Here is an 11,756-nt window from a genome sequence, read left to right as displayed (position 1 = left end):
TTTATTGTTTGGTTAATTTACTAGAACTAAAAAAAGGAATGGAGAAAATGTTAATAATGCAGATTGAATTTTCAAATGTGTCAAGAGTACATATATATCATGGACATGTTTGTAAATATAAAGTGAGAGAGGAGAGAGAAGAGAGAAGGAAAGATGGAGGAATGAAGGACAAAAAGAGGAAGAGGGACAAAGGGAGGGAAAAAGAAACATTGAGGGAACTGGTTCTTAATTGTTTACTATCACACCAGTAATTAGAGACTCCCTTGGGTGAGCAGCTGACTCTCTGATGCATGCTTTCTTAGAAGAAGATGTTACTTAAGGAGACCAGCCCCCAGGAACTTGTTCATATATTTTAGTAAAGGAAAGGAGGTGAGTCAGAGGAGGCCCAGCTGGGCTCCCCCTGAACTGATGATCTGCTTTTCAGGGTCACAGGGACAAGTGTTTCAAGTGAAGTACCAGGAGGGGCAAACACTCAGAGTCAATTGTAGCTACAAGCCCCAGAAAACTGAGAACAGGTGGAAAACCTGGTGTAAACTGACAGAGGATGAAAAAGTGTGTGATAGAATAATTACCAGTAAGTCAGACTTCTTAATGTTGCCACTTATGAACACACGAGCCTCCCTGAAAGATGACACCTCCACTGGTACCATCATCATCATGTCTAATCTCACTGTGGAAGACTCAGGCAACTATTGCTGTGGAATCTACCACCCTATCAATAGCATTATTGTTAATATCAGGACAGTCAGGCTGGAGGTTGCTCCAGGTAAGTCCTTGCCAACTCAATCCCCTTCAGTTCAAGCGGAGGTTAGGAAATACCTGGTGTGGAAATAACCCTGAGTTAGAATGTGAGCTTAGGCTTTTTTGAGTCTCCAGGGAGAACCTGCTCACCCTCTTTCAGTTCTCCAGCTTCCTACCCCTCCCTTTTCCAATCTTTTCCTCATTTCATTCCTCCCCAAGGTTTTGATGATAGTTCTTCTTCTACTTCCTGGAAAGGTAAGGCATTTTCTTCTCTGCTCTCATCCCCATGCATGGCAGACATTTGTCCTGGGGCTTCTAAGTCTTGGGTGTCCAGTGTCACACATTCACATTCATTCATACAAATTCCCCTGTGACTTACACAGGAACAGACACACACAAAGTCCACCTAACATATAAACAGATTCATAGAATTGTAGTTCACTGATTTAGGATGCCTGAAGCTCTGGCCCCACAACACCTGGGTGGGGGGGTGGGGAAGGTTGGTTCCATCAGAGGTATTGTTGGAGCAGATCCTGTCAGGAACTAAAAGCCCATAGATGTAGTAGGGTCAGGTCTTAGTGGTGAAACTGATTATATTGTGACCCTTAGAGGTCATTCTAACTCTATTAGATTTAGTTTCTCACTTGTAAAGTGAGGGTGTGATATAGAGGGGTGCAATTGTGACAATGAGTGGGGCTCTTTGTGAATAATAAATGCTCTGCATCTGGGAATTTTTAGGATTGCCTTCTTTTGGAACAGCCCAACACCAACTCACATGTATGGAGAAAGCAACCTATGAGGATATCCTTAGTCAGGTCATCAGAGTGCCTGTGGGTGGCAAAGAAATCTGATGCTGACCTTAGCAGTATAACAATAGGCTACAGTACTTGACAATACATAAGGGATGGGATATGATGTACTATGTTAACACACAGCATGCATGAATGTGACGCCTAAAGCTTTTTCAAAGCCCAGCATTCACTGAGGCCAGCAGTCTAGTGTTCTGGCCCCTTCAGGGAAGAGGAGGCAGCTGAGGGTGTGGGTTTCAGACCTAGTTTCCTTTCTCTGTTCCTCTTTCAGCCACAACACTGAAGACCACCAAATGTTCTCGATCTACCACTGAGACACGTCTCACCATCCCCTTGGCCACCAGCATGTACAACTCTTTTTAGAGATGCAGTGTGTCTCAGGAGCTTCCAGCCTCAGCAGTTAGTCCAAAGGGACCACTTTCTAGCCTTTTCTTCTGCATGTGTAAAAAAAGGGCAAAGAGAGGGTTTTCCTGGCTCTAGTGGAAATATACTCACCTTGCTTTCCTTCATTGCCAAGTTGAGGATGACTTGAGATCTGATTTCCTTTAGCCCTGGCCTGGTATTTTTCAGTGCTGAACCCACATTGCCTTCTGTCTTATGCTAAGCCCTTCACCTCCTGCAATACTACATTTTTGACAGTAGATATTGTTTAACTCACTTCCTCATCTCCAGATAAAGCAGACAAATCTCCCAATTTCTCCCTGTTAAACACCTCTCCTTTCCTGATAAGCTGGGCTGCATTGCCTCATGACTGCTGGTCAGAGGTCTAGTTATGTCATCCCCAGAACCTCTAGAGGCTCCTTATTACTTTTAGGATATAATCCAAACACTTTGCTTCCATCTGATGCTCTTCAGACTGGCCCCAACCAACTTTTCTAGATTTCTAGAGCCTTGCTGTATTCCATAATATCCATGTTCCAGCCAAACAGTCTTCCTTGCTTTTCCTCACACCTGACTCACCATTTCTCATTTCCATGCCTGCACTGGCTCTGTCCCATGCCTCCAACGCAATCCCTCCTTACCTCCAACATTAATTATCTGGAGATTCCTTCAAGGCTCAACTCAAGCACCTCCCTCTACAGAAGACTTTCTTCATTCCCCCTAATTGCCAGTGGCTTTCCTAAACTTTCCTTTGTATTTATCTGGTGAGAATGTTATATCTTCCTGTTGGTGGATGTGTTGTCATTGCCCCAGAACATAGGGGAGCTCCCTGCAGGATGAGATCCCTTCATTTCTGTCCTTGTCTTCCACCATCCAGTGCATCTCCTGGATCTGGGCAGGCCCTTAATTCCTAAATGCTCCTGGATTCATTCAGAACCTCAGCCCTGCTTTGGGACCCTGTGACAAGAGAAAACTACACAAAAATAAATCAAATCTTCCTACATCCTGAAGTCACAAAGTTCAGAGAAGTGATGACCAGGGTTCCACCTGAAGGATGACTTGTGTTTTCTCTCTTCCCTTCCCCCTCCTTGGTGTCTCACCTCAAACGCCCTCTTAGTTCTTTTATTCACTGAAGCCTTTAGTCTGTTGGTGTTCCCAGGAGGGGCCAGGGAGGCCTCCTCTCCTTCACCCTCAATCCATTAATGCTTTACAGTAGACACACTGTGTACCAAATGGAAACAGTAGCTCAGGAGGGTTCCATCAGTAAGTTAGCTAATAAGTTAACTAGAATTTTTTAAGTACCTATTGTGTGCTCAATACCATGCTAAACTCAGAGGATATCGAGGAAGGAAAAGAAAACCATCTCTGGTCTCAAGGAGCTCACAGAAAAATGAAAGAGACAACATGGAAACAATCCTATAGAAAAATCTATGTACAGGATAAATTATCCAGAAGATAACACACACAGGAGATAATCAGCAGAGGGAGTGTAGGGAGCCTCCACAGGTGGGGCTAAGGCCTAGACCTAAGGAGTCACTCACCCCCCCCCCCCACATTCCTACATGTCTTATATCTCTGTATTCCCTGTGCCCATATGTAACTTTTCTTGTTTTCTTCTCACCCATAGGCCACCACACTCTTCCATTTTCTTCAATTGCCCAGGTATCCAAGTACTATATGGTCTCATTGTGGCCAAAGGCTTTGTCTTCACAATTCTGCTTGTTTTTCTGGCCAGGTGCAGGGGTCCAGGTGAGTAGGGACCCTCAATCTGACTTTATTTTCAATGTACCAGGAAGCATGGCCTTTTCATTCCCCAGACAGAAGCAGCTCCCTGAGCCTCAAGCTCTGAAGGAAAGATGCCCAGGCATTTCTCAAAGTCTCATTCTTAGGGGCAGACCCTGAGGTGGTATGGTTGACAATTTCTTGAAAAGCCAACAGGAATAAGCAAAGGGGAGGAAATGTCATCCTCAATATCGGTAGCTGTTTCTGGTAATGACCTGGAGCCTGGGAGGTGCTGGCCATAGGGAAAGCTAACAGCAGACACACTGAGCTTGTGTCCTTAAAGGAGAGGGAAGAACTTGGGGTAATGAGAAAGCGAAAATGGTGGCTTGTTTGTTTTCTATTTCTGTCATTGATTCTGCCCCTAGGGCTGGGTTCCATACCTAGACATCTGTTGTGGGTGAATCTGAGTGAAAACTGAAAACATGAGTTGTCAGGTCAGGGTGGAAAAAGAATAATTTTAGTCTTTGGACAATGGAGAAAGATTTATCAACTGAATTGTTTCTTCTTTCCTCAGGGAAAGGGAGTAGCCAATCTGAGCTTTCTTAGAATTCAAATGACAGGAAATGAGATGGATTCATTGCAATGTGCATCCCAACCTGATGCATGTTTCTGCCATCCTGAGCCTGGCCCAGGCCACAGGCAATATGGAAATTGTCCCAACAGGACAGAGAATCCAGCCACCATCCCCGTGCTGATTCCCCACTATATCCTCGAAGCCCTTTGCCTGTCCCTTCAGCTCTGAGTGGACCTCAGAGCTCACCTCGGTTTTCTCTTATGATGAGAACCACCCCATGTCCGTTCCTGACAATCTTGTTCCTCTGTAAATGGGTCAGTCTGATTCTCTGAGGCATTAGAATGACTCCTCATTGCATTTGAAATAGTTTAAGTTCCTGGTACTCAAGACCTTGTACAGCATGACCCTCCACTATTGATTGACTCTTTCCCTGCAGAGACTCTCCTCTATGGCCAGGTTGGGTTCTTCATGCTTTCTGGAACACCACAGAAAACTCAAATATAAATGGGGACTATCAACATGTATATTAGGGTCTCTCTGAGCTATGTTTGACTTCTAAAAATCATTTGTCAATATTTTCTGCATGATTTTGTATGTTTACCTATTTTGTACCTTTTCCCAGTTATGTCTTATCTTGTTCAGGATGCACTTAGTAATTCTGTAGGTGTCGTGTGGCCACACCTGCTCCAGAATGGGTCACATTCTCCTCCATTACTTGGTCCTTCCTAGTGGAACTATTTCTCAGGTCCTGTTCCCTGTGCTCTTATGCAATTTCTATTCATCTAATAGAACCTTTTAGAAATCCTAACTCCTTGGAGACATGTGTGATCCTCCAAGCAGATTTGAGGCCCGTCTTCTTGGAAAGCCATGACCTTCTATTTCTCCTTTCACATCATTTATCACTTCCCCTCTTGTACTCTCCTGATGTGAGCTCTTATAGCCTAGAAGATCTCACCCTGGTGTATGGGACTTCTTTTACAAATATTTTGAAAAGTAATTCCAATAGAATTGTTTTTGAGGCAGCTAAGTGACACAGGCAATAAAGAACTGTACTTGGAATCAGAAAGACTCCTCTTCTGAGTTCAAATCTGGTCACAGACATTTACTACTTCGGGAACCCTAGGAAAGTCTCTTAACCCTGTTTACTTCAGTTCATCTTCTGGAAAATAAGCTGGTGAAGGAAATGGGAAACCACTCCTATAACTTTCATTTATCTTTATCTGTATCTTTACCAAATGGGGTAACAAAGAGTTAGACATGACTGAAAAATGACTGAACAGTATTTATTCCAGGGATATTGTTTTGCTTCTTATCTATGAGGTGAATTCAGGTGAGGGGAGAGAGTGGAAAGCAGGCAGGAGCATGAGGGCATAGATTTTTGTTACTTAAAATAAATTAGGTATTTTTAATGTGAAAGAGAACAAGGGCATCTCTGAAAGAGAGATCCGACCAGGGAATGGAAGTCACACATATGCATGGAGAGGGGTTTTGAAATTTTAGGGATCTCAGTAGGACATCATTATCTCCTGTTTTGTCAAGTTATTATTCTCTGACTTGGATAATATTATGAAATATGTCTTTTGATAAAAAGTGTGGAGGACTTAGGACTAGCCATGAGTAAACATTGAATTGTGGATTTCATAAATCTGTTGACTAAGCTGAATCTATTATCTTGTAAAACTCCAGTAGTTCCAGCACACAGGGACACTCACACACACATTTACACACACACACACACACACACACACACACACATACACACCATACACACATGTACACACTGATGGATTCACTCATATCTACATACCATTGCTATGACACAGGAAGAATCCTCTCTCAGGATACCCAGACAGGTACCTTCATGAAAAAGAAAGCACCTCTGAAACACTAGGTACTATGGAACAAGGGCATTCACAAGAAATCTTCCATTGAATCCCTTTTGAGAGAACTTTCACTGAGACTTCTCCCCTCCTTTCTCCCAAAGGATGAGTGTATATTACAGAGATTTTTTTTTTGAGGGAATTTTGGGGTTAACATCAGAGATGATAAAGAAGAGACTATGCCACTGAAGGGTCAAAGAGATATAATTTAAAAAAAAAATAGGACAGGGATAGATGAGTTTGGCTCCTTGGGGGATGAATAGATCAAGAAGACTATTATAGGAGTTTGTTTTGGGGTATCCCTTACCAAGAAGTGGGTCTAGGACAGCACAGATTAGCCCACAAAGCACAAGCTGAGCTATCCTGGTAACTTCTGGGGAAACGTGACAAAATAGAAGAGATAGACACTTGGGGATGATACAATCTCTATGAGAGTCCATTTTCCCCTTGTCCACCATTCCAAACATCACAGCTCCAGCAGAATGGGGGGATGTATCAAAGTTCTACTTCTCTGAGGGGCAATCTCACCATAGATTGCTCCCATTTCAGACAGCAGCCAGATCTGAGACACTGAACACATAACCCTGGACATAACTGGTTAGTTTGGGTTATGGACATTCAATCTAAAGGAGAACAGGCTATATTGAATCAATGATAGCACTGGGGAGTGAAGCCAAAAGAGGCATTCATGGGACCTCTCAGAGTCTTTCACTGTTCAGCTGCCTGGTCCCTCTTTTCCCATAGAGATGAACATGGTGATGGCCCAGAGGCATTGGGTTTCCATTTGTGGGGCTTAACCAGACTGAAGATTCTAACAGTTTGTCCCAACCTGAGTTTTTAATCACCATTAAGGGAAATGGAAGGTGTGACTATGACAGCCTCATGCTTGCATATTTCTATGTGCTGGACAGGTTCCCAAGGTCAGGAGACTGCTTGTGCAGAGGGTTTGTTCTCACCACAGACCCAAGAACTGATATAGAAACAACTTAAAGAATAGTTGGATTACTAAACAACGCAGTGGGTTCAAGCTTAGAGCATTGCCCTAACTAACCTTCTATGCCTAAAGTTCTCCAATGTTTTGGTCACAAGACCCATTTACACTAATCAAGATCATTGATTGTATCACAGAGCTTTTGTTTATGGGGGCTCTACTTATCAATATTTACTGTATTATAAATAAGAATTGGTAAAATTTTAAAATATTTATTAATTCATTAAAAAATAACAATAACCTATTACATGTTGATATCTTTTTTAAATGAAAGATATTTTCTTAAACAAAACAAAATTATTGAGAAGAGTGGTATTATTTCACATCTTCCTGCAAAGGTCCTCAATGTCAGAATTAATTGGAGATAGTTGGATTGCTCTAATTCTGCATTCAGTCTATTGTTTTCATTGGAAGGTATGGAAAAGCTTTGGCCTTACTCTAGGATAAAAATAGTTTTAACCTAGCAGATATTCTGAAAGTGTCTCAGGGACTCTAAAGGGTTCTTCAATCACACTTTGAAAACCTCTGGATTTGATGGTCTCTGTGCTTTTCTTCAGCTCTTGAGCTATGTTCTGTGACCGTAGGACCTAATTAATATGCCTCGAAATTACTCTCCAGACCTGAGCAGACCAATGGGAGATTAATCTCTGATTATATTACAGGACTGTGTGTTCAACATTCAATCCTCCCCTTGTTCCTAACCTTCCTTAGTTAAATGCCTACCTTGTAGCTGGAAAAAGGACTAAGGCTGAGTGGGGAGGATCTAATGTGAGCAGAAAAAATAAGACAAGTCTCTTATTTGCCATTGGCACCTTTTAGACATAGGGAAAGGTTAATGGAAGAGAGACTGAGGAAATCTAGGAGACCCCATCTACTTCTGCCAAATATCTCCTTTCTAAGTATATGCCCTAATATCCCTAGAAGCTGCTGTCCATCTGAAGTGCTCCCTATCAGACCAGACAATTCCATTTCCATTTGTCTGAGCTCTGATTGAATCTCAGCCTCAATTCTAGCATCTTTGTCCACTCATTCACTTCTCAAACCCCAGAATCCTTAAGGTCCTTCACACAGGGTTCATGGGTGGGAGAACAGAAAATCAGTGCAATGAGACAAGATCAACTTCTAGTTCTGTCCTTTTTCAGGTTCAGGCAAGAATTCTAGGTCAGCTCCAGGTTTTATTGAGGAAGAGCCAATATGACAGACTAGGAGGAAGCCAGACAGACAAACTCAACTCCACAAAATTCCTCTAAAACACCTAGAAAAGGCAGCAGACTGATTCTTGATGGAGAAATCCAGAGCACATCCCATTGAATCATTTATCCATCTCTGGTTAGTCCAGAAAGACAGAGAAGGCTGTGTATACTGGGGATGGGATTGGACCAGAACACTCCAGTCCCCAAGAATAGCCTGTGCACTAGGTCAAAAGGCTGTCCTACATTCACACCAATGAATGTGAGACCAAGCTCAGAGCACTATAGTAGGGATAAGTGCCAATGTATAATCCCATTTACCAAGTATAAGAATAATGATATGTTGGTACAACTGATTTAGGGACATTTCTGTTATTCCAATAATTACCGGAAATAAGTCAGAAATATCTTGAGTTTGGCTTAGGAAAGAGAATTTCAGTGCAATCAATTTTCTTAAAGAGATGTGCCTTAGGGAATAAAAATCCATTTCATTACAAAAATGTTTTATTATAAACAACTTATTGACAGTCACTGCTTTGGAATGAATTACTTAAGTATCCTCCCCAGTCTTTTATTACAATTGGAGTATGGTCAGCCCCTTATAAATAAAATCATTTCTATGACGATTGAACCCAGGAATGGAAATCTTCCACCTGCAAGAGTGTTGTTCCTCAATAGCATATGCTCTTCCTGAAGCAACTGGAATCAGATTGGAAACATTTAGCAAAGTCACAAGAACAGATAACTCTGTATGTAGATGTAAATTATTCTAATGGGCTTTTGGTTTCTTTTTTGTCGTTTTCCCTCATTTTGATATTATTTCTAATTATTTTGTTGCTTTTCATATTAGGGTCCTGCATACTGAATTTGTTTGTCAGATTTGTGTTTTCTAAACTATAAATCATTCACCTATAATTGATAGTGAACAATAGATACCAACCCATATCTATGCACATCCTGTGCTAAGCTCTGGTTTCTCTCTCCTTCAGGACTCATTGAGACAGGGGCAGCTTTACACCCCTTGACAGGTTGATAAAGTTGTAGAAAATCATACCTCCACCCCTAGTCCACACAAATGATTTTGGATCTCATATTGCTTGAGGGAGGAGTTGATGGGTTATCAAGTTAGCAGCAATTTTATTGTTAGTAACACTTGTGTCATCACCGAGGCAATGAGGAACCCCTCCAGTCCAAGATAAATATGTTCTAATCAATGAATGCATTTCCCAGACAGGATGTTGGCCACTAACTGACTGAAGGGACTTTCCCTAAGGGGATGTCTACACAGTAATAGCAAAGACTGCCCTTAGGTGAGCTTATAATGTAGAGAGGCTCATTATAATATCATTATCATACAGTAATGTCTTCCAGTGGGCTTTTGTGTGCATTACAGGTAGCATGTGCAATTCTACTTTGTTTTTGTGTATATTTCTGTAACCAGGGGATTGTGCTTGAACAAGATCCAGGACCATTGGATCAGACCCAGAATATCTAGTGGTTCTTTCTGCTCTATAAAAATCCCTACTTTCCTTTGCTAAGCTGCTGGTTGCTCTGAGGAACCCTGCCTGCTGGAGAACATAATCCTCAATAAATGCCTTGACTTGCATTGGAGATGGTCTGAGTCTGTGAATTCTTTTGAGGTGACCCCAAAACATACTTTGAAACTACAACTTTCAGTACCTCTCATATTTCCTTAATAATAACTTAAAAACTTTCTTTTTCATCATAGTTCTATTTGACTTTAACTACAGAGAACATCATGTTTCCTCTCAGGAAAAGTTGATCACTTGAGATCTCATCACCAGGAAGCAAGATTCAGGCTTTGAGAGGAGAGAGTGAGAATGATGAGTTTGAGCAGCTCTGCCTCACTTACATCCCATCCACTCACAAGGCAAGATGTCATGTTCATGATGAAGTTGATCCTCATTGAGAACAAAGGATAAACAACACACAGCAAGCTCCTTGTGATCAGGAACTGTTTCTTTTTCTTATTTGTAGCTCTAGCACTTATATTACCTGGCACATAGTAGGTTAATAAATGTTTACTGAATAAAGTTGAAATTGAATAAGCATTTGCCATAGGATGAACTTACTAAATGCTTGCTCACTGACCTACTGAGTGACAGATCATTCCTCATCCATTGCCTCACAAGAAATTCTTTCCTCCATTCCACAGAATCTACTTAGACCAGGCTCTACTCTTATTCTGGAGTAGAAGCACCTATAGCTCTTCTATTCTATTAAAAGAACTCTACCCCATCCGTGAATAACCAAAGACATCCTTTGTAAGTGACAAAAAACTTATCCCTGTCTTTTCTTGAAGACCATAACCCTATTTTGAGGAATGGGCCAAGAGAAGCCTCCTGTTCCATGGTCTTTGAATCCAGGAATTATGTTGTGTTAGAAAGAGCATTGTCCTGAGATCTGGGAAACCTGGGGTCTAGACGCACATTTGCTTCTCATTGGTTTGGAAATGTTGCTTGGCTCCTCTGAACCTTTCTTTCCTTATCTTTCAAATGAGGGTGATAAACTAGATCAGTCATTTTCCACTTGTAGGCTGTGGAGCCCAGCAATTATTGCAAGAGATCCATCTCAATAAAGAACTCAATAGTAAAAAATAAAATAAAAAACCTCACATATTTTTTGTAGATTAAATCAGTAATATGTTCCCAACACAAATATAACTCTTAGATCAGACATGACCTACTAACAGGAAGGCAATTAGAATAGCCTTTGGGATGACTTTCCCTTCTGTGGCTAATTGCTCTCCCTCTCCTACCCCACTGATGAATGGTAGACCCTGGAAATAACATCTGAATTTCACCAAAGATAGCTCTTATCTCCCTTTGCATGCCCTTAGATAGGACAATCCACAGAATTTAAAGGGCATTTGGGAGTTAGCTTCAGAGATGATAAAGAAGTCCAGTCTTTTGCCACTGAAGGGTAAAGGAGATAAAAAAGAAAAAAAATAGGATGGGGAAGGATGGGTTTGTTTCATTGGAGATCAATGGACCAAAAGACACTAGTGCAGGAGTTTGGATTGGAGTATCCCCTAATAAGCAGGAGTAGGGCTAGGACTACACAGACTAGGCTGTGAAGCACAGGCTGAGCTCTCCCAGAAACTTCTGGGAAACATGTTGACAAAATAGACAGGATAGATATTTGGGAATGATACAGTCTCTGTGAGAGTCCTTTGCTCCCTTTCCCACCAGCCAAACACCATAGCTACAGCAGAATAGGGGGATGTATCAAAGTTCTACCTCTGTGATGGGCAATTTCACCATAGATTGCTCCCATTTCATGCAGTAGGTAGAACTGAGACACTGAACGCTAGGCAAAATTGATTAAGTTGGATTATGAACATTTAATCTACAGGAGAGTAGACTCTATTGAGCCAATGAGATTATTATGGAGTTAAGTCAGAAAAGATGCTAATGGTGCCTTTCAGGGTCTTTCATTGTTCTGCTG

The 11,756-nt window shown here is 41.6% G+C and overlaps 1 protein-coding gene across 1 annotated transcript; it reads left to right on the top strand.

The window, feature by feature from the left end:
* Nucleotides 1-267: 267 nt before the first annotated feature.
* Nucleotides 268-10,351, top strand: LOC140526104 (trem-like transcript 4 protein). The gene is made up of 4 exons (XM_072642044.1): nucleotides 268-766; nucleotides 1,822-1,897; nucleotides 3,559-3,680; nucleotides 10,062-10,351. Exons 1-4 carry the CDS (start codon nucleotides 409-411, stop codon nucleotides 10,112-10,114), a joined length of 609 nt encoding a protein of 202 aa, XP_072498145.1. The 5' UTR covers nucleotides 268-408; the 3' UTR covers nucleotides 10,115-10,351.
* Nucleotides 10,352-11,756: the final 1,405 nt, after the last annotated feature.

The sequence above is a fragment of the Notamacropus eugenii genome, chromosome 2 (genome assembly GCF_028372415.1).
Source record: "Notamacropus eugenii isolate mMacEug1 chromosome 2, mMacEug1.pri_v2, whole genome shotgun sequence".
Taxonomy (NCBI): Eukaryota; Metazoa; Chordata; class Mammalia; order Diprotodontia; family Macropodidae; genus Notamacropus; species Notamacropus eugenii.
This window is presented reverse-complemented; position numbering and strand designations above follow the sequence as displayed.

Excerpts from the sequence above, each read along its gene's own strand:
- LOC140526104 (XM_072642044.1), top strand. The coding sequence starts at position 409 with ATGATCTGCTTTTCAGGGTCACAGGGACAAGTGTTTCAAGTGAAGTAC. Across the intron at positions 1,898-3,558 it reads ATCCCCTTGGCCACCAGCAT|GCCACCACACTCTTCCATTT; the intron begins GTACAACTCTTT and ends TCTCACCCATAG. Across the intron at positions 3,681-10,061 it reads GGCCAGGTGCAGGGGTCCAG|GAAAAGTTGATCACTTGAGA; the intron begins GTGAGTAGGGAC and ends GTTTCCTCTCAG.